The sequence below is a fragment of the Elephantulus edwardii genome, unplaced genomic scaffold (assembly GCF_000299155.1).
Source record: "Elephantulus edwardii isolate Elephantulus edwardi_28Jun2011 unplaced genomic scaffold, EleEdw1.0 scaffold00072, whole genome shotgun sequence".
In the NCBI taxonomy this organism is placed as follows: Eukaryota; Metazoa; Chordata; class Mammalia; order Macroscelidea; family Macroscelididae; genus Elephantulus; species Elephantulus edwardii.
This window is the reverse complement of record NW_006399822.1, coordinates 8,656,338-8,682,232: the sequence shown is the minus strand read 5'-3', so window position 1 is coordinate 8,682,232 and position 25,895 is coordinate 8,656,338. Positions and strand designations below refer to the sequence as shown.

At 45.4% G+C, this 25,895-nt stretch overlaps 1 protein-coding gene across 1 annotated transcript in view; it reads left to right on the top strand.

Annotated features, from left to right (window-relative positions):
• WWOX (WW domain containing oxidoreductase) overlaps positions 1 to 25,895 on the top strand; it is a 1,021,576-nt gene that overhangs the window by 58,489 nt on the left and 937,192 nt on the right. The window contains exon 5 of the mRNA XM_006888814.1: positions 1,556 to 1,662. Coding sequence (XP_006888876.1) covers positions 1,556 to 1,662 — 107 coding nt within the window. The remainder of the gene's footprint in view (positions 1 to 1,555; positions 1,663 to 25,895) is intronic.

Genomic DNA, 25,895 nt, shown 5'->3' with positions numbered 1-25,895 from the left:
TCATTCTACAACAGTGGCACCATATAGCATTTGTCCCTTTGTGACTGAGATACCTCACTCAGCATAATGTCCTCCAGGGTCACCCATTTTGAATGTTCTTTTTAAGAAATGAATTCCATTTCCTTAAATATGTGCAACTTTAAATAAATTTTCTGTTGTTATGTGCCATTTCTAGGTGTTTGGTTTTTTTTTATTGTTGCTGCAGTTTCTTAGTTATGTATTTTAGGATTTTGTAATTTTCAACCTGTGTCTTAAAATTTATTGGTGTTAAATTGTTCAGCATAACTCCCCTCCCCCAGCATACTTTAAGATTTTCCAGTTATTTGTAGGATCTAACGTGTTATCTTTTTATTTAATCCCATTACTGGTCAGTTGTACTTTTTCTCTGTGCCCCTTCTCCCACTTAATTCTCTCTGTTTGCTTCTGTTTGTCTATTTTTCCTTCCCTTCTTCCCTCTTTTCTGCAGGACACGTTGTTAAGAACTCAGCAAATTCTTTTTGTTATACTTCCCAGGTGTATTTGATCTCATTAAACCATGAGTTCTTTGAGGGCTGCGGCCATGTCCTAGTTCCCTATGTAGTCTTATGCTTTATGTTTAGCTTCAGAGGTGACAATTTAAAAAATTTTTTTCATTCATATACATTGCGTTTCATGCATGTAAATGATGTTCTGAACAGGCCTTCATTTACATTCTATTTCATTCATTTATATTGTGGCTTTGGGTTTTTCCTCCCTTGCAATCATTCCACCAACTGCCCTTGTGAAAGCAAGTAAAGCATCTGCTTCATGCCTCATGCCCAGTATTCCTGTCTTAGATTGTCAATTGCTGCCTTTGCCATCCTTATTAAACCAGTACTCTGAGGGAACAAGCTTTTCCCTTTTAATGAAGAATCTTCTGTTCAACTTGGGAACTGATCCATAAGCAAAGTCTAGTCCAGGTTGAGCCATCCACCAGGTTGCAGCAGTCAACCCCAGCCCCCAGCATGGATTATCTTCTCTTCATCTGGTTGGGTTCTGATCCATGGCTAGGTTCAGATAGGCATCAGCTGTAAGTGCAGGAGTCCATACTTGTTGGTCTCTTCACTCAGCCCAAGCTCCCATGTGCAGCCCAGTCATATCAACAAGCCAGGAGTCCTCAGGACTCCCTGTTCCTCAAGCCAGCAAGCCTTCCAGCTCATCACCACACATCTGTGCATGCTGGGTGGGCAGCGCTGAAGAAACATGTCTAAGCTCAGCCTGTTCCTCCATTGTTGCATTCCTCCCACTCCTGTGGGCCCAGGTGATTGCTGTGAGTGAGCACTCTGCAGATTAGGTCTCGGAAGTGGGCTCTGATGAGCACAAGCTTTACCTGCCCCAGATGCCTAACAGTGCTCTCTGCAGTCTTTTCCTTTCCTTTCCCCCATTTTTCTCTCCTTTTCTGATTGCCCTTCTTTCGAAAGTGGATCTCTTCAATCAGAAGTCCAATGTGGGTCCACATATCCATTCAAATGCAAATCTTTATTATAACTGTGTGCTTTGATGTATTTCTAACATTGTCTTTTCCTTCAAACTCTAGGGTTTGAAACTGCCAAGTCTTTTGCCCTCCACGGTGCCCATGTGATCCTGGCCTGTAGGAATATGACAAGAGCCAGCGAAGCCGTGTCACGCATTTTAGAAGAGTGGGTGAGTACGTGGTCTTTTTTTTTTTTTTTTAATTGCCAGCTAGCCACACTAGGATAAACACATGGAAATTTTAGTGTGGTGTGTAAAGTTTATTGCTCTTGAAATAAAGTTTTCTTTTTCTTTAAAGCCACATTCACTTTGTTTGCTTTTTCAATAAAAGAATGAGCAAGCCCATTATTATCTACACAGTTGTTTATAGTTCATTGTTAGTGTCATCTGTTTTTATTATTCAGAGATTTGAGAATGTTTACTCTTCTAACTCCTGTGTTAAGAAAACGAAAATACAGCTAATGCCCATGCATGCAACTGGGGTGTCATTATGCTTATGAGTTGATTGTAAAGTTAGCAAAGAGGAAATTTTAATCCTATCTATGTTTTATACTTCCTGCTTTTTATTCTGTGTCTTTATCCATGCTGATATAGTGATGTGTTGAATTTACTAGGCAAACATTTACAGTTTGTTTGAAGGTTTACAGTGCTCTTGAAACTGAGAAAATAGCATTGTTCAAAACAAGGTCCCTGTCTTCATGGGGCTTGCCTTGTAGGTAGAGGATGAAGAGCTTAAAGTTATGTGCGAGTTAATATTTCATAGGATGTCAGGCTGTAATAAGTTCAGTAAAGGGTGAGGAGTGACAGGGACTGGTGCACTGAGGCCTCTAAAGCTCTGGCATTTGTTTTGAATCTTAAATGGAATAGTAAGCCTTGCACAGTTTGAGAAATAGCTTTTCCTGCAGTGGGAACAGGCTATACAGGGGTAGGAATGGGCTTGGAGGACTCAGAAAATGGGTACTGTCATGATGGGAGGGGAAGAGGCTACTGACGGGTAGGGGGTGCCACATAGAGTCTTGGAGACAGTGGTTTGGGCCAGTGAATCATGCCAGCTATTTGCTGTTTAAGCGTGATTTCTGGGCTTCGTTGTCAAGACTAGTCGGCCTGCATGCATTCATTGCCTTGCTACTTGGTCACATATTCATGAACGGTTTCACTGAGGGGTGCTGGCAATCTACTGCTAAGGCAAGCTAGACATTGTCACCAACCTTATGTTACTTTTAGCCCAGAGTGGAACACAGATTTAACCAAGGAATATAAACATCCATGTAAAGTGCCAGTAGTGCTCAGAGCCGGGCCATCTAGCTTCAGTACGGTGAATAACCCTGGGGAGGTGAGAGTGAATGTCAGGGGAGGAGAGAGGAGGGTAGGAGGGAGAGAGATCAAGCCAGGCAGGAGTGGTGCTGGTGGGGATGGCAGAGGGGGTCCAAGCAGTGAGCCCCAGAGTAGTGGGGGGCCAAAGCAGTGAGACTCAGAGCAGAGGGTGGAGGGGTTGGGGTCTCAGAGCACTGAGCCTCAGAGCAGAGGGTGGAGGGGTTGGGGGTCCAAGTAGTGAGCCCCAGAGCGGAGGATGGAGTGGTTGGGGGAGTCAGAGTAGTGAGCCCCAGAGTGGAGGGGTTGCGGGGGTCAGAGCAGTGAGCCCTGTATGGAGGGTGGAGGGGTTGGGGATCAGAGCACTGAGCCCCAGAGTGGAGGGTGGAGAGGTTGGGGTGTCAGAGCAGTGAGCCCCAGAGCAGAAGGTGGAGGCGTGGGGGATCAGAGCAGTGAGCCCTGGAGCAGAGGGTGAGAGCCAGGCAGTTCTCGTCCCAGCTGTCTTCACCTTTCACACACTCATGATTCAGTCCATGTGGAGGAAGAGATGAGGGCACACTGAAGGTGCTTCTGGTGGTGATCTGGACTGAGAAATTATGACAGTAAAGAAACAAATATTCTTTCTGCCTTTTCTGTATGTTTCAAAGAAACCCTTGTTTGAAGCTCTCTGAATCTGTTATTCTTTATTAAATTAAAAGAAGAAAAATGGCAAGGCCCAAGTGTGTGTTTGTTTGTTTTTAATTTAAGAACTTTTTTTCATTTAATAAAAAATTACTCTGTTAAAATACAATAACCTTTATTAGGTGGTACACTACTAATCTCTAGAGATATGTAAAGAAGAGAGCAAATGGTAATTCATGCATGTGATTTGAATGTGCATATTGAATGGAAAAGTATAAAATAAAATATGACAGTTCTTTCTGGCCCTCTCTGGCAAGGTAAATAGTAACCGTTTGTTGTGTAGAGAAATATCTAGAGATGCTGCAGGTTTGGTTCCAGATCATCACAATGAAGTGACTGTTGCAATAAAATGAGCAACGTGATTTTTGTTTGTTTTCAAGTCCATATAAAAGTATATTTGCTCCATAATATAGTCTAGTGAGTATAAAATAGCATGATGGAAAAAGACCGAGATATTGTGAGAATTGTCAAAATGTGACATACAGACATAAAGTGAGCACCTGCTATTGGAAGAAGGGCACTGACAGCTTTGCCTCATTGAGGGTTGCCCCAGACCTTCCATTGGGCTAACCCTCAATATCTGTGAGGTGCTGTAAAGTGAAACTCAATACCACAAGGCATGCCTGTGTTCTTTCCAAAAAACGTTTTATACACTCGTTTGTGCATATGCATTATTTTGTGTTGCTTTGCTGAAAAGGACTTGAAGTACTTACTGAAAGTTTTGCTCAAAGACTATATAGCCTCCAGGATAGATTGCATCTCTTTGTTTATGTAAAGAAAATAAAGGAATCTCACAATTAGGCCAATAAAAACATGATAGTAAAATTTTAAAAAGAAAAAAACCTCCTTTGATAATAGAAATGATAAATGGAGTAAAGATTGGCATTGTCAAGGAATTCATTTTACGTGGGTCCACTATATTAGTGTTCATGCAGTGGTCAAGGAATCAAAGAATGTATTACAGTGGGCAACTCTGACGCCCAGGGGCCTCTTTAAAGTGCTGCAGAGCAAGAATGCCAGTTTCAAGACTAAAGTGTGCCTGACCCATGGCACACTTGAAAATGTGTCTCACCTATGTTGGGCGTGTTATCAGGAGGGACCGTGCCCTGGAGAATGACATCTGCTTGGAAACATAAATCAGTAAAGGAAGGGAGACCATCAAGGAGATGGACTGAGTTGGTGACAGTGGCAATGGGTTAAGCACAGCAGAGACTGCGGGGTGGTGCAGGACTGGTCAGGATTTTGTTCTTTTGTTCACAGGGTTGCTGTGGGTCAGATCCAGCTCCACAGTGCCTAACAACAACTGCCTTATTGCTCTAAGTGGTGCTCTCTTAAAATTTATTAGACTCTCTTGCATTTTTTTTACCCGTAATTGCGTATGTTGCATTGATCACATCCTTGGTGTATATATTTTTTTTGTATTTGTGTGTGTGTATATATTTGTGACTACATCCGTAGGGCACAATCTTAGCAGAGAATTCTCTGACTCACAGGATATACACATTTACAATTTTGTAGCATGTTCCCACTAGTCATCAAACAGTGTGGTCCTAATCTCCACTTCCACTGACACTGTACTTGCTGTCTACTTGGGGCTGAAACTTTGCTAATGTGAAGTTCTATTTTAAACTAGAAAAAGAGGCTCTAGTGAATACTGTGATACTTAAATTATACAGGGAAAGTAATGTTTGAGAGAGTTTGGGAAGATAATGCTAAAACAATTGTTGATGTGTTGTAAAAATTTTCCTTCTTTTCTTATGAAGCAACGTGTATGGGAAAGATTCCTCGGTGTTTGTACTGTTCTAACCATTGTCTGAGGCAGAGAATCAGAGGACACTGAAGTGCCCTACCTTTTCTTCCTCCTGGGACAAGCTGCTTGTGTCCACTGTCTTGTTTTCTTATTGCTGAAGAAGTCCCTCCGTTCAGCCTGCCTTCATTTCATTCATTTTAGCCCCCATTGCTTCCATGTAAGTTGGTTAAACGTTGGGTTGTTAAGTGAAAGTTTCCCAGCCAAAGTGGCCAGCCACTCCCCCAGAGAGATAGTACGTAGTCCTTCACTGCGATTCACAGCATGCAGGGAACTTTATCGTGGGATCGTGCTGCGTTCCCATTAACCCCCAGCAGTGGCTTGAAGGTTTTTTCTTTAAGTTTTTGGGTGACAGATTTATCATTCTCTCTTTACCTGAATATGACATAAAAGCAACCTAGTGAACAGTGATCTAAGAGAAGGAATCAACTCTCGGTTGTCACTATCAGGAACAGAGGCAGAGGACCTGGGAAAGAAAGACCACTTAGGCTCACATGACGAGTCAGATGTGTCCCTCTGGTTACAGAGGCTGTAGACGGAAAAACCTTTCCCTCCTCCTCTCTCAGCTCTTTGCTGGCTGCCTGTATGTCTCCTTATACCATGTCCTTCCATTCCCCAGATTACAGTCATAGAAACTCACATCTGGCACCAAAAGTGTATAAATGGAAACCTGTGTGGGATATCATCATTGTGATTTCACCCTATTGGCCTGTTGAGACGGCTGAAGACATGCATGAGGTCGCAGGCCCTGCCTCGGCGCCCGGCTTGTGCCCTCCACTCCCGGTGGCTGAAGCGTGTGCTTGGGTTTCCTTGAGGCCTCCGGTAGCTCACTTTGTGCAGGGTTCTAGCTGGCACATCATTAATGCTCCCTTCTGGTTTTCCTCAAGGTCAGTTTGATGAACACCCGTTCTTCAAGCTGCTTGCCAACTTTCGCTGCTTAAACTGTAGGCTGCAGCCTCATCCCTGGTGCCGGGAAAGTGCTCAGCATAGTGACGCCCCACAGGAGACCCTTACCATGAGCCAGACACTTTACTCTCAGCAAAAGCTCACTCAGAAGTTACTGGGTGGTGGGGCTGTCTCCTCATGAGCGCCCAGGCTCCGTGGGCACCCAACTCCTTCCTCCTCCTCCTCCTCCTCACGCTTTTTCTGTCTGGTCTCACTATCCCTGCCTAAACTCTGTGTCCCAGAACTGGCATGTTCCAGAACATTCTGCCTCTTAGCCCAAGGAGTGTTGTTCTCACAGCCACGATGGGACGACGAACAGCTACCACGTGTCGGTTTTCCCCTGTGGGCTTAGCACTCGAGAAACTGAGACAGAGGCCTGGTGGTCAGTGTTTTACAGGAGAGACAGTGAGTAGAGGACCGAAAGGTGATGGGACACCCCTGCCCCCCATCCCCGAAACCACCTGGATACCCAGCGCAGAGGCAGATGCCCCGCTCAGCCCATCTGGCTTCCAAACCCATGGTCTGCCGACCTTCACCTCAGCTGGCCTCTCCCCGCACACCCTCCATCTCACCCGTCAGTTGACATCAGGGGTGTGTGTACAGCCGCAAGGTACTGTCTGAATGGTGCACTTCAAGATGAGTCGTATTTCTCTGAGGAAGTGCTGCGCATCTATCTTCTGCTCCCAAGCAGTTACCTTTCTCATTCTAGACATCCCTTACGGAGCTCTCACACCACTTTTGCGGAATTCAGCTATTAATCAACTATATCTTCAGTAAAAGTGCATTCCATACAGAATTATCTGTGTGTAATTACTTATTACTAAGCATTATTTCATGAGGAAATGCCCTTGTGCTGAGGTGTTTTTGGATGCACCAAAGTTAGGAAGAAGAAGAAGGGTGAAAAAGAAAATGACTAAAACAGCATAATGGGTACAGGGCAGAAGTGAAACACCCTCTTAAAAGGCAGTTCATTTGGCATAATTAACAAAGGAGGGAGGATGGCAGGACCTACCAAGCCGTAGACATATTTAAATAAAGTGTTTTTGGAAGAGAGGTTCACGCCTGAGAGGTTAAATAGCCGTGCAGATATGGTCTACTGCGTTTATTCCTGTCTGTCTGTCCTTCTGTTGTTATGTGCTGTCTTTGCACCTAACTACCTCTAGTCTATTTTGAGAGGCTGTATCTTGTATGAAAGGAGACTGTCTGTCTGTCTCCCAGGAGCAGCTGGTGGATTCGAGCATCCTGTCTGCCTTTGTGTTGGCAGCCTGGCTCCTTACCCACTATGCCACCAGCATGTGCTTTTCCTTGAATAGACCAAAAAACCCTTACACTGGTTGATGAGGGAGTCTGTTCATTTGAGATAAAGTACACTGTTTTTGGTATTTCCACGTTAGTTCTGCCAAGTGTCTCAGTACTTGGGGTTTATTATTTCCTTCAGTAGATAAGTATTTACTGGAGTGAGGGTTGTTTATGAAGATCCGACAAGTCCTGCTCTCCACTCTGAGATATTTGCTGCCTTTGCGTCGATTCTAACCCATAACAACCCTTCAAGGGGCTCCCAGCCTGTAAATCTGAACAGGAGGAGACTGCCCCTCTTTCTCCTGTAGAGCTGCTGGTAGATTTGAACTTCTGGAAGCACATAACCTTGTGGTTAGCAGAGCAGTATGGCAGGGACTGCACCCCTCAAAACGGCATTGAGCGAAAGGGAAACGAGCAGCAGCGGGTGAGGTATTAGAACGCACTGTATGAAAGGCACAGCGAGACTTCCAGGCCATGTGGATCCCCCGGTTCCCCTTCATCTCTCCTCCTCTCCCTGCTTTGTTTTCTAAATTTGAGCTCCCTAAAACTTGGGGTCTGAAAATTCTGGGTCCTGTGGGGTAAGTAAGGAGCCCTGGTGGTGGAGTTGGTTCCACACTGCACCCCTGACTGACGAGTTGGAGGTTCAGATTCCCCAGGTGCTCAGTGAGGAGTGATGGGCAGTCTCTTTGCGTCAGGATCTGCAGCCTCTTGAACCCGACGGATTGTGATGACCTTGGCAGCTGTAAGCTTGAGTGCGGGGAACAGAATGGAGGAGGGGGCACACTGCGTTGTGTGCTGCACTGCTGATCGACCAGTTGGTTTTGATCGGGTAAGGTAGCTGGGCAGAGAGGGAGCAGATTGACTTGAGGCCACCTTTTTATCAGCCAGTTGTTTACAGAAAGAGAGGAGCCATGACAAGGAATCATCAAGAGATGGGGAGAGAGGTTGCCATGAGTGGTCAAGGCGATGTCATTATGCCAAACCCTGTCTAGATCTACTTGTCATAGAAGTCACACAGGGACGTGCAAGGGACCTTGCTTATGGGGACTGTCCACTGCAAAAGGCGGGGCTCCATGAATGCTGGGAAATCCAGCACCTGCTGGGGATTGAGCACTGGGTCAGGCTGGCGAGGGAAAACGGAGCAGTGACCTCTGGCGGAGTTTGTATGTGACATGCTCCTGAGTCCTAGAGTGTGTCTCAGACTCCTCTGTCACATCATAAGAGAAGAATGACTGGTCTGTGCAGGTCCCCACGAAGTTTCACGCTCCAGCTGTCCAGTGGTGCTTCTTGGCTTACACGTCAGGTCTTCCCAGAGCCTGGCCAGGATGGATGGAGTGCAGCAGGACTCTGACTCTGCTGCTGTTGCCGTTTTGTGACTAACAAAGACCCTTAAGATGCCTTATGGGGTGGTATATCTGATGGATTGATCGTCTTAGCAGTCCCCAGAGCAGACTAACACTGGGAACTGAAGTATCGAGACCAGAACGTCCATTTACAGGCTTTACCTTACCTACCAGATCAGTCACAGGTCTGTGTCAGTCCAATCTTGTCTTTTTCAACAGTGTTTTGTCAGGTGCCATAGAGTGCCCTCTGATTCAGCGACGAAAGAACAAAGCCTTGCCTCGTCCTGTGCCATCCTCTTTGTCGTTGCTGTGCTTGAGTCGGTGCGTGCCATCTTTATGTTAGTCCAGTTTGTGAAGAGTCTTCTTCTGGATGCTTGGCCAAGTATGATGCTTTTCTCCAGGGTCTAGTCCTTCTTGATAACGTGTCCAAAGTATGTGAGACAAAAATCTCACCGTCTTTGCTTCTATGGAGCACTCTGGCTGTACTTTTTCCAAGACACACCGATTATTTTGACAGTCTATGGGGTGTTCAGTATTCTTCGTCAGCTTCACAATCTGAAGGCATCAGTTCTCTGGTCTTTCTTATTTGTTGTTGAGCGGGCTCTTGAAAACACCATGACTTGATCAGATGCACCTCAGTCTTTAGCGTGACAGCCTTCATCTTTAGCACTTTAAAGACATCCTCGGCAGCAGATTTGCCCAATGCAGTGCATCATTTAATTTCCTTTTTTTGTTTGTTTGTTTCATTCATTTCTTGACTGCTGCTTCCATGACTGTTAATGTGTATCCAACTGAAATAAAACCCTTGACAACTTCAATCTTTTCTTTTGGAAAACAATGTTGTTAGCTGTCATTGAGGTAATTATGAGTCATACGACCCTATGAATAGCCGACCTGAACCCTGCCTGATCCTGTGCCATTCTCACCATCCCTTACACACCAGAGCCCTTTACTAAACTCACCGTGTCCATCTTGTTGGGGATCTTCCTCTCCTTTCCTGACCCTCCATCTTTCCAAGCATGATGTTTCTTTCCAAGGAACAGCCTTGCCTCTCTACATATCCAAAGTGTAAGAGACAAAGCTTCACTGTCTTTGCCTCCAGGTACCACTCTGGCTGCACTTTTTCCAAGACATATATGTTTGGCCTGTTGGCAGTGCATGGGATATTCATGACCCTTCTCCAACACCACAGCTCAAAAGCATCAGTTCTTCTGTCCACCTTGTTCATTGTCCATCTCTCTGATGTGTTGCAGGTGATTGAGAACATCATGGCCTGAATCTGGAAGACAATAGGGGAAGATTGATTCTGATGGAACAGGTTGTGTGATAGAGACCAAAGGGTCGAGAGTCATAGTAAATGGAGTCATCGTAAATTTTTTCTTGTTTCAAGAGGTTAACCAAATGCACAGCCCATCAGGGTCCCCATTGTCTAGGATGATTTTTAGGAGTGTGTTCTTCCTCTTTTTCTGAGCTTTTGTGAATTGCTGTCGTCTTCCTCACTCCTGGTCACATTTTGGGTCTATGTGGTAGGTACTCAGCTTGTTTTAGAATGAACAGATGTGTGAATGAGATACATTAATGCTGTCAAGTGAGTTGTCTCAAAGTTACCACCTTCAAGTCAGATAGTTCCAATTCCTAGCGACCTCTGTCACATTTCTGAGGCTGTAATTGGAGGGGAGGAGACTGGTCACCTTTGTCCCCTGGAACCAGTGGTGGATTTGAACGCTGGCCAGGCACATCCTTTGGGTTAGCGCCACAGCTCACTGTCGGCTGTGACACCAGAGCTCCCTGTAGCTGAGGAGTAGCCGATGCTTGATCTTAGCCTGGCTTCGGACATCTCTGCTCTCACCACTAGATGACGAGTTTGTGGTTGAAACCTCTGGTGTTTGTTTCCCTTCAAAGCACCTCATGGAAACAGCTCCTGGTCAGAAAGTAGCAATGACTCAGTTCCAGGCAAACTTCCATGTCCAGTCCATCATCAGGCGCTGTCCCTTCCTTGGTGAAAGGAGAGGGTAAGTGTTTAAAACCCATTGCACTTACAGGCAAACATTCGAAGCAGGCTGCCATGGAGCCTCATTAAACAGGGTCTAAGTTGTGACTAGTTGTTGTGGAACAAATAAAATAGTAGATACATGCTTTTATCCAGCCTTTCTCTCTGCCAAATACCTACTATTTTTGGGCCAGATAATCCTGAATTGGGAGGAGGAGACTCTTGGAGGATAGAGTTTCTGGCCTACCCATTGGTGTGAGTGAGATGCCCCCTTTTGTGGTGAAGACCCACAGTGTCTTCAGACCTTGCTGGCTGCTCACTAGGGGAGAAATCCAGCTCCAGTTACAAACCACTGCTCCGCACTGCCCTGACAGTAATGGCGAAGACTGTAGTGACATTAATGGCTATCCTCAGCTGTGATGTTGGCAATGGCAGTCACCAGGGGCAAGTTTCTGAACTTCTGAAATGGAAATCAGGTTATGTGTGTCAGAATGGTTATGATTATTAAAAGTATTAACTATGTATTATTTAACACAGTATTGGGGACAGACTATGGGCTCAATTAAATGTTCATAATGTTACTTTTGTTATTATTAATTTCTGATTTATATGAAGGTACAAAACAGTGCTTCCTTTTCTTAATCTTTCCAAGTAGCTGAAGGAGTGGCTGTGGGGAAGTTATTTATCAGCACGATTCCAATGGAGTTGCAATGAATTATTTTCCTGTCTTCATCTGTCTGGACTCCTACATCTTAATAGATGTGTATTTAGTTTGTTGATTAGTATTTTCCAGCATAGCTCATATTAGCACTCAACTGTCATTTGAGAAGCCATCTTAATTATTTATGTGATTGCTTTTTCTTTTGTATTTACAAGGAAATACACTTTGCATATATTTAGGAAAGATGATTAAGGGATTAGTCATCAGGAACACAGAAGAACAGTTTATATCAGAATGGTTATTGAGAAAACAGGGAGATGAGGGGTAAAAGGAAAAGATTTATTAGTCAGAGGTAATGGAATATGCATATTTTAGGGAGCGAGCCCTTGCTTGGTTGTTTGTGGCTGCACTGTTTGCTGTTGGGGAGAATGAAGTGTTGTAATTATTCCAGTTTTCAAGAGAGTGGCTCCTGGGTCTGTTTATGTAGTTAGAGTGAAGGCATGTGGGAGGCACTGACAATATCAGGTCCTGGTGACCTCATTGATGAGTATTAGGAAGATTAACTCCAGTGTTATTTACAGATAGTGAACACCAGGTGCCAGCCAACATGTTGGGTGCATGGGTGTGAGCCTCTGCTGTGCCTTTAATAGATTCTGACATACTTGTCTCTTCTTGATGATGATGTTAAGGAGTGGTGAATGAGAGAGCTGAGTAAAAAAATGGCTTTATTTTGAAGGACTTCTGCAGAAATCCAGGAAGTCCTTAACACTAGGCCACTGAGAGCAGGAATTTAGTTACTTTTCAGGCTCCCCTGAGGCCACTCCATGATTGTAGGAATGGGAATAGCTTTGTTGCTTGTCACCGTTCTCCCCAGTCTCCTGTGATAATGAATGTTTACCATCCATCCATCTTTCCTCCATCCATCCATCCATCCACCCATCGCTGTTGACTCAACTCTGGCTTCAGTTAACCCTAGAGAATAAGAGAGAGACTGTCCCATGGGATTTCTAAGGCTGCAAATCTTTGTGGGAGTAACTGGCCTCTTCTCTTTCTCCCAGTGACCAGTTAGTAGGTTTGAACCACTGACCTTTGGCTTGTAGTGAACACCTTAACCACTGGAACACCAGCGTTCCTAACGCAAGCCTGAAACCCTGTAATTTTCCTGTCTACATCCAATAGCTTCAGGCGTGGGGTCTTATTCTGTGTATGTAGGTGGTGAGAGGGAGGTAGATGTACAACATGCAAGTGGATAATGCGTGAGCCTCATACTTGTCTAAGCTGGTGACTTGACTTGGAAAAGATAGTCTGCAGTCAGTGCATTACAGCAAAGTGATAGGGCTCAACCCCATTATTTTGAATGATCTTTAGACAAAAAAAATTTAAAAGACTATTAATATTATGAATAGGTCTAGATTATTGGGAAAGGCCCATCCTAAATCTGCCACTAGATTTGTTCATCATTTCTTTGCTTTAAAAATTGTTTTTATGTTTAGTATTGGATTTTCACTAAATAAAATATGAAATAAATAAGGTGGTGAGCCTGCAAGGATTGTATAAAGCACTTGCTTGAATCAATAAGCACAAAATAAAACAAGTAAAGACAAAATTCTAGCATTCTTCTTGGGACTCCCTTTGTTTACACATTTTCATATTATTATTGTCATCTGCAGATAGGGGTAGATATTTATGTAGTCGTATGTTATCTTCTGTGAAGTAGATTATTATATGATTTGGGCATTGTTTAAATACCATATTATATATAGGCAACTCCTGGATTACAGATGGGTTCCATTACTAAGTCTGTCTTTAAATGGAATTTGTGTATAAGTTGGGACAGTTGTGGGCATAGATTGTCTTAATACCAAGTTATGAAAATGTGTGTCTTACTATATATGGCTTACTTTTGTATGCTTTACAACTTTGAATGAGCTCGCTCAGATACTCTGAAACATTTTAAATCTTGCTCATTTGTTATTATGAACTACTGCATATACCTTGAATTTTTAGTATAAAAGGGTTGATAGGGCTGGGAGGAAGCCCTGGTGGCCTAGTGGAAAAGGATTTGCATTGCCAAAAGCAGATGGTTTGAATCTCCAAGGGAGAAAGAGGGACATACTTTCGCCCATGCAATTTGTTGTTGATGTTAAGTGCTATCGAGTATGACTCAGAGTGACCCTGTGAACAGCCAACCTGAACCCTATCCTGTGCTGTCCTCCTCAGCTCTGACACACTGGAGCCCATTCCCTAAGTCGCTCTGTCAGCCCATTTTTCTAGAGGTCTTTCTGTCCTCCTGACCCTCCATCTTTTCATATATGATGTCCCATTCTGAAGATTAGCATCCCCTCACTACATGTCCAAAGTATGAAAGATCAAACTGTACACTTTACAGCCTCTGAAAACCTACTGGAGGGTCAGCTATGAGTCTGTTCTGACTCGAAGGCATTCCAATAGGGTCAGAATCACCCCACCTTGGAAGCTTAGGTGGTTGGGTACTCCCCTCATGGACTCATGTTACATATGAGTCTGCTTGTCTTTGCGCCAGATTCTGTGCCTGGGCACGTCCTGGTGAAATATTTATGTGTTCAACCCATTTTGCAGATGAGGCATTAGAGGAGGGCTAAAAGACTTGCCCAGTTTTACCCATGTGAGAGCTGTGTGATGGATGCAGGATTTGAAGCCTGAGCCCAGAGCCTTTGTTACAAAATTCCTAGTGGTGGTGGTGGTGGTGCAAATGATTAATACATCCACTGCTAACTCAAGGAGCAGGATTGCAGTCCCACAAGAGATGCCTCTGAGGAAAGGCCTGGTGATCTATTCCTGTTGAAATACCCTGTGGAGCACGGTTCTGCTCTGACCCACACGAGGCCGCTATGGACCACAGTTGACTTGATGATAGCTGATCTGTTTTGTTTGTCCCAGAAGATAGGCCCATCTTTTCCAAGGATGAAGCCAAATATTGTATTTACAGAGATCTTTTTCTCATGTTGGGTTTCTTTCTGTTCTGCTATGAGATAGTGGTTCCCCTGGAAAGTGAGTCTCCGACTGGCCTTTTGTGACCTGATGAAGTTGTAGACCTCGCTGAAGGACACACTGTCTTCGCTCCCCCTCCCAGCCTTCCGCTCCACGTGGTATGCAGTGTATTTACTGTTCCACTTAAGTTGCCTCTTTGACCTTTCCTGTCACAGGCCCAGGAAAGATCCTTTATCAGATAATAAATTATTCATCCCTCTCATAGACATAATCGGTTGCTAAAATATTCTGCATTTTCTGTGCCTCTAGAATTCCTAAAACTTGTGCTCAATACATCCCCTCTCATCTTTCTATTTCATTTCTCATTCTGAAAATATTGCCTTGACTTCGTCGTAAGTGTTATTCTCTGTTCTTTGATCACCACCTCCATGCCTTCCTCTCCCTCCTTTTTCCCCCCTGACTACTGCTTGCAGTCTTGAACTGAATCCTTCAAAGTTGATATCCACTGTAACCTTTCTGTAATGAGGGCTGTGATTAACGGCAGAGTGCTAAAGAGTGAAAGTCAAGGCTAGGTGGCTAGCTGCAACCATCACTCCCAATCATGTGGAACCCAGAGCAGATGCATCCTTTCATTAGTATGGGGTCCCCTGAGTTCTTATTAAGCAAATTTGACATAGCTTGAAGAGACAGATTTCTTCTTCAGAGGGTGCTTAGCCAATGGGTGAAAGGCGTGTTTCTGGCCACTAGGCTTTTAGGCTCCATTATTTCAGAGGGAGAAAGTAGGTGTGAGATTGTCACGTTTATTACGGGACATTTACAGAGACTCTCAAAAGTAGCAGGTGTTTGAGTAAGCAGCAGTCCTCGGCTACTAAAACTTCCCACACCTCAAGGACAAGCAGGAACACACTGTCGACCACACAGCCAGTCTCAGAATGGAGTCACACCCCTGGAATGGGTTAAGCATGTTTTGAAGCTAGTACTTATAATACAGCTGACTTTTGATTGGCACAGCGGCTGCAACAATGGTGGGGAGGAGCACCTTGGACCTGGAAATGCTGGACATGGGGTAGCAGTGAGTCAGAATAAACTTGATGTCCTCCGACAATTGGCTTGTTGAGTGGTCGCCCAAGAGTGCAGGGTGCTCAAGATTTGGCATCCCACAAGGCTGGATTGAAGCCTGGTGGCTCCTGTGTTTATTACGTGATCCTAAGCAAGTCCCACCATTGTTTAAACCTTGTTTTATTTACCTACAAGAACCCTAGGCTGGTTTACTTGCAGAATGGTGCTAATCTCAAGGAAGAAGGGAAATTGTGTATTGCTTTGCACAGAATTCAGCACATACTAAAGAAATGATAGCTACAGAGAGCCTGACTTGTCCAGTACACACCACTGGAACAGACGAATGCTGCCAGAAGCCCCTTCCCCTTTTTTATAGTGACCAGGATAAGTGGCCAGGCCTCTCTGTGTCTTCTGCCAGCAGAGAATGTTGAGATGATCCAAGGGAAGGAATGGGGTGGGGAGTGTCCCTCAGGGGAGGAGAGCTCTCTGTTGGCATCTGCAGTGCCTGTGTCCTGGCAGTGGGGCTGGCTGGCCTCTCCCAGAGGCTGGGGTTTGTGCAGCAGGCAGAAGCAGGGCTGGCACAACAGACTTCTGTTCATAGCGGATTCAGCTAGAACTCCGCTCTGGCCTCCAGTTGACTAGGGTAGGTAGGAGTAACTCCAGGTCAAAGGCCTTACAAAAGGACGTCTTACGAGTGACTGTGGCGGTTTGGAAAACACCCACATTTTTGTTGTTATTGTTAATCTTCCTTTCAGGAGGTAGAGCCTCATTCTCTCTCCTGGAGGGTGGGTTCATCTAGGTGGTTGACTGTTAATGACCAGAATGTGGTGGAAACGATAGCACATGGCTCCCGAGGAAGATTCAGAGAGCGTCCTCCTAGCTCTCTCTCGGACCCCTGTTCTGAGGGAAGCCTCTCAAGTGACCCGTGTGATAAGGAGCTGCTGTGGCCTCTCACCTACAGCATCGTGGGGCCAGCATCACGTGAGCCGGCTTGGAACTGGATTCCAGCCTCTAAACTTTGGTTAGCAGCAGAATGCTTTAGCCACAGCACCACCAGCGTTCTTTTTAAAGATAAAACTAAAAACCAGACCCATTTCCCCGGAGTCCGCTCTAACTCAGAATGACCCATAGGAAGGAGTAGAGCTGCCCGTAGTTTCCTAGGATGTAGATCTTTACAAAAGTAGACTGCCTCCTCTTTCCCCCTGCCAACCAGTGCTTACCTTGCTGTGCCACCAAACCTCCCTTTTAAAGACAAGGGACTTTTCTTCCTTAAGGTAGCATTGACCTTCGCAGTGACCTTGCCTGACTTTTCCCTGCATGTAGACCAGCCGTACAGCACCTCTGTGGAGGGCAGTGATGGCCAGGCTCTCTCACCCCCAGGTGTACCGTCTTGTTTCTGTGCGCCTCTCAATTACAACTCTTCCTCATGTAGGCAGTAGAATCTTCCTTCAAGCTCCAAACGTCTTCTACCCACAGGCCCTGGCTTTGCCCTCAGACTTCCACTGACTACCTTCTCATCGGAACCCAGTTAATACTCACATCTCTCAAATTCCCTGAATAATAAATCTGAAGTTCTTGAAGATAGTGGGCTACAGAACATTGGCAGCGAGGCTGCCCCCCTTTTTTCCTCTCAATCCCTGTCCCTCTTCCAGGATGGAGGTTCTGGATGTGCATGGCCAGGCTTGCTGCTGGGAGAGTGCTGGATGCTTGATTTGGTCTCCTTGATCAGGCAGGATGCAGGAGCCCAGCTCTGCACTGACTGCCTCCCCGGAGCTAACGAGTCAGTGCGAGCGGCCAGCACAGTCCTCTTTCAAGAAAGCCCAAAGAATACTCCACGTGTTTCCTGGCAATTCGCAGAGTTTGATTGTTCCAGCTACAATGTGATCTGTAAACTGGGGAGCAGGGAGAAACTTCAATGCATCTCTGTAATGGCTTTGTTGTTGCTTATTGAGAAGGACTAATTAACTTTGATTATTGCACTAATATTATGGCACTTTGACAGCCCTTCAGATTTATGACTATGGGAAAATAAACAAATGAAATGCAGGTGCTGGAGCAGAAAGAATAAGTTATTACTAAACTTTAATTACTTGGAATATGTAGCCAGGAGAGAATTAGTTGATGAATTACAGGATACTTGAAATCTACATCAAATTGTAAGCAATATGAAAGCAAAAAATGAGGGGAGGGATCCAGGGGAGGAGCTGCTTTTTAAAGGCAAAAAGGAAGACATGTCGGTAAGGGCCTGAGGGGCGTTTCATTGGCCAACCCCCATGCTCAGATGCTGCAGAAGTGCACACAGTGCTAGACTCAATAGCAGGCTTCATGAGAAGGGTGCTGTCAAGACTCAGGGAAGGTGTTTTCCTTGAAGAAGGCAACACTGGCAGACTGTGGTCAGCCTAGGTGGTCAGAGCACAGCCAGAGTGGAAGAAAGGACAACAGGAGGGCAGGAGTCAGGGGGCTGAGGGGACAGTGAGGAGTCAGGCATAGGTGGACTGTAGGGAATGAGGCCAGATCATTCAGGGCCCTGGGTACCACTCTTACGAGGATGGACTTTGAGGTCATGGCAGCTGGTGAGGGATCTGAGTGAAATGTTCCACATGGTGACTCTGAGGCTTAGTTAGGGAGTGGAGCACGTGGAGGCCAGCCAGCCATTGGCGACGGTCCACATCACAGTAGTTAAAGGACTAGTAGGATGCTGAAGAGCATCCTTGTTTCATGACATCCAGGGGACACTTTTTAGTTCATCCAAAGAGTCCTAAAGATAAAAACAATCACCCCTTTCCTTGTCTCCTGCTGTAATCCTTTAAAAAGATATGGAAGAACACCTTCCCCACTTGAGAAAACTCTCTGAAAGAGAGAAATGTGTTTACTTGTCTGTGACCCTCTTAGTAGTTGGATAATTCCTTTCTTGCTCAAGCCAGAAGGTGTCAAGAGTGAAAGGAGAACTCATAATAATTGTACCAAGAGAGCAAGTGTGAGTGAGGAAGTCAGTGCAGCCTACTTCTGACCAGCCATCCTCATTATGTCCCACCCAGGTTGCCTGGCCTGGCTGACTCTACTGAGTTGACTTCTGGAAGGTTCTGATTCTGAGCTTATAGCTTGTCCCTGCGGTTCTCCTTTGCCTACTATGACTTGATATCTTTACTTTGGAGATGTTACAACTTTTGTTCCCACAGAAGATCATCCAGCCTGGAGCCCGAGATCGTCTCTCCTGCTTGGACAAATGCACAGCTGTATCTGTCACTTTTAGATGTTTTGTTTGTTTCTTGTTAAATTGGCGGCTCAGTCCTTATTCCAGAGATCTTTCTTTCCTAGTACTTCCCCCCACCATCTGGAGCTCCTGAGCCCCCGTCTCATGGATGGTGAAACTGGAGGAATAGGAATGTGTGTCAGTGTTAGACCAAGCCAGATCCTTCTACCATGTAAATCTTCCATCCAGACTTCATAGGATGACATGTCAAAATAAACCACAGTTGTTTTAGAATTCCTTCTGTTGTGGGCAGTCTCAGCTTGTCTGGCCTGTAAATGTAGGTTGCTGAGAGCTGCTAAAAGTTTGCTTTGTGCCCTGGATAGTGTGTGTCCTCTGAGGAGAGGCTGCAGTGATGGGAAGGATGATAATCACCTCACAGGCTAGAGTGAGAGGATTAGGGTGGGCTCTGCCATCCGTCCAGAGTGCCCACCCATCCACTCGGTGGGAGAGGGATGGGCATTCCCCTCCCAGTAAGACTGATGTCCTCAGAGGCCTAAGTGAAGGTCAACATGAGTTGCAGTTGACCCAACAGTGGTGGGTGTCAGACTGCAGAGGAGCCCCGGTGGTGCAGTGATGAAAGTGCTCCACCGTTAATGGGAAAGTTCCGAGGTTTGAACTTACCAGCTGCTCCTTGGAGGAAAGAAATGGCAGATGTGAATACGAATCAGCTTGATGGTATTTCCGGTTTATGAACAACAAATACAGCTACAAAACATCTTTAGATCTCTGAAACAGGACTTGGACGTGGTGAATGCTGAAGAAAGCACAGAGAGTGGTCTGCAGGACAGGTGTATCACAGCCAGCCCTTCACGCTCAGTGGCAGGACATTGGGTGGTTGGTATTTTTTTTTTTTGTGATGTAATAGTGACAGTGACAACAGTACAGGTAGCCAGTCAGCACTCTGAACACTTTACACATGTTAATTCAGCTAATATTATGGCAATCTATAACTGTTCCCATTTTCTGAGAATGAAAACTGAGGCCCAGAGAAGTTGAGGTCTTTGTTCAGGCCCACACAGCATGTGAAGAATAGGTACCATGAGCGGACAGACTTCCCTGGTTTTCTTTGCCTCAAAGCGCAACAAAGCTCTGACCAGTAGGAGTGATTTGGTAAATATATGTCAAATGACTGGCTGAGTGTGACAAGTCTGATGGGAGTTTTGGCATGCAGAGCCAGAGTGCTAGTACCCAGCCACTGTGATCGGGACAGAGAGTTTGAGTGTTTGGACACAAGAAAAGCAGGGAGAACCATCCGCTAGGTTTTTGCCCCCTCAGGTCCTGAGCCATGTGAATTGATTTTCATCCTGATGCTTCGGAGTATCCCCGAATCTTCAGCCATCCTCCGACCTGCCTACTAGTTCTAGAATGCTGTGTTAAGCAGGCTGTTCTTAGGGGTTTTGACAGCTTTTGGTTCTGATTTTGGAAATCACAGTTAGCCAGCTTCCCTGACTGTCCTCGGGAATAGGCCTTCCTGTAATGAGTAGACCCGCAGAGCAGCTTGTGTTGAAGGACAGAAAGGCAGATCATTTCCTCAGAGAGGTGAGTGAGGGTTCACAAAGAGGATGCTCAAGGAGCTGGTGGACGGATCCAGACAACGTGGGGCCTTCATCGAGGGTGTGTGACGGAGGCAGAGATGGCTGATCAGAAATTGGTGACAGCTGTAAAAATTAAAAGACCTCAGATGATGCTAAGATTCTAGAGGTAAATATATTGGTATTATGTATGTATAAACCGTTCCGTTTCCCTGACTCATGTCAGAAAAGCCAGTGGGACTTGGTTTTTCTTCTCATGTCCTCCTTCTGACTTAGATTTTGATGACCAAGTAATTATCTTGAAGCCTGTCAAGATCAATGTATACTGAAAAGGAAATTAATGAGAGAGACACATACAGGAAAGGAGAGGGAGAAATAAAAGGGGACACATGCAGAGAAACACCTCCCCCTCACCCTGCATATACACACACAAACGGAGGGACGGACAGGGAGGAAAGAGACTGAAGGAGAGAGACAGAGGCAGAGACAGACACACACATAGACAGTGACAGAGAAAAGGAGAGGGACAGGCAACAGTAGAGAGCAGGGATGCGCAGACAGAGACAGGTAGAGGGACGGACACACAGGGACGGAGACAGACTGAGAGAGAAAGAGGAAACCCCTGGAGTAGAGTTTTCTTGGCCCTTTTTGATGCCTGCCTCCCTGCAATGGGGTTTGATGACTGTTTCCAGCACTCTCTGATCATTTCTTGCTTAGAAAGGAGGAAATTAGAACTGTTGAGCTATGATTTGTTTTAATCAGAAAGAAATTGTCTAACATAAATCTCTTCGTGAGGGTTGGAAAAGCCCTAAAGCGGCCAGGAAAAAAAAAAAATATCAATACTTTGCAAAGGAGGAGTGATTGTTCCAATTCGTGGCTTAATTGACTCTAAGCCTTAATGAAACACAGGCTGGGCGGGCGGGCAGGCAGCATGCTGGAGGCGGGATCAGCAGTGAGCCCAGAGCTGGAGCAGAGGAATTCAGGGCTCTTGTTTGGTTCCTGGTTATTGATGCCGTTTTCTAATTGAGTGGGGCCACCTAATACCAGAGAATCATTTCTTCTTCCTATGAAGAGAGTACATTTCCCCCTTTTCTGACTAGCACAGTAATTTGTTTTAAATTACAGCTTTTTCTATTGGAAGCATTCATTTATGTTAGATTATTGTTCCCCAAGTGAAATTTCACTGATGCCGTATAATTAAATATAGATTTTTTAAAAAGATAGGTTATATTTTAAATTTATAAGTGGATAAACTGTGGGCATATAAAGACTTTATTTAAGAAAAGTAAATAGCCCACCCGATGGACTCACTGGCTTCTGGAAAGGATTCATTTAGCATCTCTGGTTGCCTGGTCCACACTAAGTGCCATCTTGGGAAGGGCTCCTGAAACTTGCTTGTTCATCAATCTAAAAGGAACGAAGCTGTGAAATAGGTGTAAACGTTTACAAGAGGCAGTGAGTAGAACATTGGAGTTAAAGACTAGACTAGACTCTGGATTGGACCAACCCTGCTCTGAGTGCCCTTTAGGCACTTGACACCTTGGCTGAGTGATCTCTTCTGTCTCTGCCTCAGTTTTCTCATCTGTAAAATGGAGTTGGTAATAGTACCTGCCTCACAGGGGTGTAGACTAGTACCCGTGCACTTAGAATGGTACTGGACCTAGTGTGTGCTGTACACATGCTAGCAAAAATAAGAAAACAGTTGTTTAGATCCCGTGTGTGCTGACTCCTGCATGGCCTGGCCGCCGTTCCCTCATGCAGGCTTGTCTCTCACCATTCTCTTCCTTGTTAGAGTCATGGCTAACTCAAGGCTGTTCCCAGCCCTCTGGTCTGTCTGTATCTCAGCCTAGGATGCTATCTGTATCCTTCTTCTGGGAGAATCTCAGCCACCTTGTGCAGGCAGCCAGTGCCTCCTCGGCCGCGAGGCTCTGATCCTGGTATCTTTCCCATGAAGCTTTCCTGGACCATGTTTCCTGTCTTCTGCTGTCCTCTCGTCCCCTCCTTCAGCTGGTGGCTGCCAGCCCTTTCTCTGAGTCAGGTGGTGGGGCTGTGGCTCTAAGAAATTAAAGGTCCCTGTATCCTATGAGCTCCCTGTGCACAAATTGCTTTTTAATACCCCCATTACAGCAGTGATCATATTATTTATTGATAATTTGCCAGATGAGCTCCTCTTAGAATCCACACATGTGTCAGAGAATCCTTATTTTATATTAGCCCTCCTGCCAGACCCTGAACTTGTATGTTTTCTGTAGTCTGATGGAGTGTGGGTGGAGACAGACATGGAAATAAAGAAACCATCATGGTGATAAGAACATGAACAGGGAGTTGATAATCTTTGGGGAGTGTGCATATGATGGGGTGGCCTGAGGGAATATGGCCAGCCTCAGTAAACATTGTCAAGGACCAGGTACCATTGTTGGATGGCATTGGACCAGTTGGTTGGGAGGAAGAAGTTATCCCTGGACAGGCTATGTAGTGATTGAACGCATAGATGCTCAACTCAGGTTGAGCCGGGCAGGTCTCCTGGCTCCATCATTCCCCGGCAGTGTTGTGATTGTGGACAAAGTGTGCCTTCTTTCCATCTTCACACATAATGCAGGATGATGCCCTCATCAGGACTCAGGGAGATAATCCCAGTTCACGGCATGGAGTCAGTAATGCTGGCCAGGGGACCACTCTGCGCTAGAAGATTCTGGACATCAACCTTGTGCCTTGCTTGTGTTGGCTTCTAACCCATCCTGACCTCCCCCTCTTCCTTGTCAGCAGCCCACATGGGCCTGTCTTCCTCTCATGGGAGGGTGACTCCTCTGGGTTGCTTTGCTTCATGTTCCAACAAAGCTTCCTTGCTGTGGTATTGGATTTTGTAGGAGAGTGACAGTTTCCAGAAACTTCTGGTCTTTGAGCCTGTTTGGAGAAAATGGAATCATTCCCTGTGCCTCTCGGCTTGCATCCTAAAAGCCTGCACAAACACTTTGGGCAAGCTTCAGCAACTTCACATCAAGGACTCAATCAGGGCTCCGAAATAAAAACATCCCCCGTTGCTCTCTGCGTGCAAAGCTGGAGCCTGAGTTTGGCACTTCCCCCACCATAGCTGAGAGCTTTCCAGAAGGCAGAATCCACTTAGCGTGTTCAATGCTTCTCCATATGAGGATTAAAAAAAAGTAGGGACCATCAAGATCCCAAATGTTGAGCAGCTCTTCTGCAGAGGTAGGACAGGTCTTTTGAAGTCTTCTGAGCAGCAGTTTTGTCCTCAGATTTGTTGAGCTGGGCTGGCCTAGACGGTAACAGTAACCTAGCAGTTCGCTCGGTGATTTCTCATCTTGCGCCTGAAGCTGATCTAATTATTGCCATGTTCACATTTTCCTCAGCAAGGACCCTTCTGTAGAAACAGCCATGGGTTTGGTAGCTGACAGTCTACCAAGTGTACTCTGATTTGTGACAAATTTCTGCTTCAAAGAATACAGATGAATTAAAAATATTAAGCGGTTTAACCAGGACCCACATGGACGAACTGTCGAGCTCTCTTTGTTTCTCCTTCCTCCCCCTCCCCTTAGACTGTAAACATATGGCATGAATTTTCTGCTCCCATTACAGATGCGGAGAGAGGGCAAAGACAAATATTTATATTACATTCATGTTTTACAGTAAAAATACTGTTTGGTTTGTTTATACAGTTCCACTGTTACAGTTTTTATGGTTGGTAATGAAACCTCTGTAAAACCGAGCTTGGGTGATACAGCAGATGAACGGAGCCCTAACATTTGGGGAGCTCTCTGGGCCAGGACAGTGGATGTCACATCGGCAGAATCAGCCACTGAGTTATGGGAGAGGACAGGCTGAGCTCGGCTGCAATAACAATTGAAAAATCTCTGTGGCTTTAAAACGACAAAGGGTTAGTAACTGCTCCAGCTCCATTGCAGTCCCGAGTTGTTTGGAGGGTTCTGTCCTGTGGTGGCCGCAGTCCCATGAGTGTTGTGGCAGAGACAGAGGACACACAGCACTATGCCGGCTCTGAGGGGTTCCCTGTGGAAGTGGCACACAGTGCTCTGCTAGTCCAAGCAAATGCATGGCCATGCCTGGTGTCAGGTGGGCCGTGTGGGCCAGCCCTCCATACTTGGAAGACGGTGGGGAATTGGAATGCCGGAGAACAGCCGTGAAGAATTCCTTCAGTAGTTAGGATCATCCTTTATGTAGTTGACATTCTATTTTTTTAAAAAAAGATATTCAATTTTTAATGCATCTTTGGGTCATAAAGGAAGAGGAAAGGCATCGTAGATTGATGTTATGCCCGCCATACTCACATTCCTTAAAGTTGATGAGACTTGCCTCATTTCCTCCTCCCCCCTTATTTTAAGGTGAGCTGTATAGAAAGGAATTATACATGTGCATTTGTGTGTGTGTGTGTGTGTGTGTGTGTGTGTGTGTGTGTGTGTATGGTGCCATTGACTAAACTACACACCTTATTCAGAGTGCGCCAGTGTTCATCAGTGCATGTATTTTTGTGTGTGCAGTTATGTGCTTGTGTTTTTATGAAATATTTTCCCATGTGTGTTGTTGTTAGGAGCTAGTGTGTTCGTCGTGACTCATAGTAATCCTTTAAACGATAGAATGAAACACGGCCTGCCTCTGTGTTACCTGCCAGTCATTGCTGTGTGTTCATCCAGCTCCTTCTCATTGGCCCTCTCTACTTACCGGGCATGATGTCGTCCCTGCGGACTGGTCCCTCCTGATGGCATACCCTAAGTGCCTAAGACTACGCCTTGCTGCTCTTGAAGCAGCATGCTGGCTGTACTTCTTCCAAGACATGTTTGTTTTTCCTGACACTTCATGGTATAGTCAATAGTATTCACCAACGTCATAGCTCAAAAACATAGATTCTTTTTGATCTTTTGGTTTTCTTTATTCGTTATCCTGCCTTTGAATATGTATGTGAGGCCATTAGAATTACCATGGGATGGATTGGGTGTTCCCTCAAAGTGACATCTTTGTCTTTTAACTCTTTAAAGTGATCTTTTGTAGCTAATTTGCTGATGTAATACCTGTGTAACCACCGCCTCAATCAAGAGTAGTATGGCCGAGTTACGCCAAGCTTTGTGCTAAGTGCTGTGCAGACAAAGGGAAAGAGACTATTCTCAAGGAACATACCTACTTTGGTGATTGTTGTCATTGTTGTTGTTAGGTGTCACTGAGTCGTAGATGCCTCATAGCAACCCTGTGAACGAAAGACCTGAACACTGTTCATAGAGTTTCAGGAGGCAAGCCATTTCAGAAGTGTATGCCACTTCTGCTTCCAAGCTTGTTTTAATCGGGGAGCTCCACCAAACACTGTCCACCATGGGTGACCATTATCGTATTTGACACATCAGTGTCACAGTGTTCAGCATCACAGCAACCACGAGTTACCTCTGTACAGCAATGCACAGACCAGTGCTATGCCACTTAGAAGAATGTTTGACAAAAACCAATTTAAACCAGGCCTGAGGTCTGCAGATTAAAATCACCCACCTTGGGCTTGGTAGCATCACTTTCTGTCCACTAGGCCAATGTAGCTCT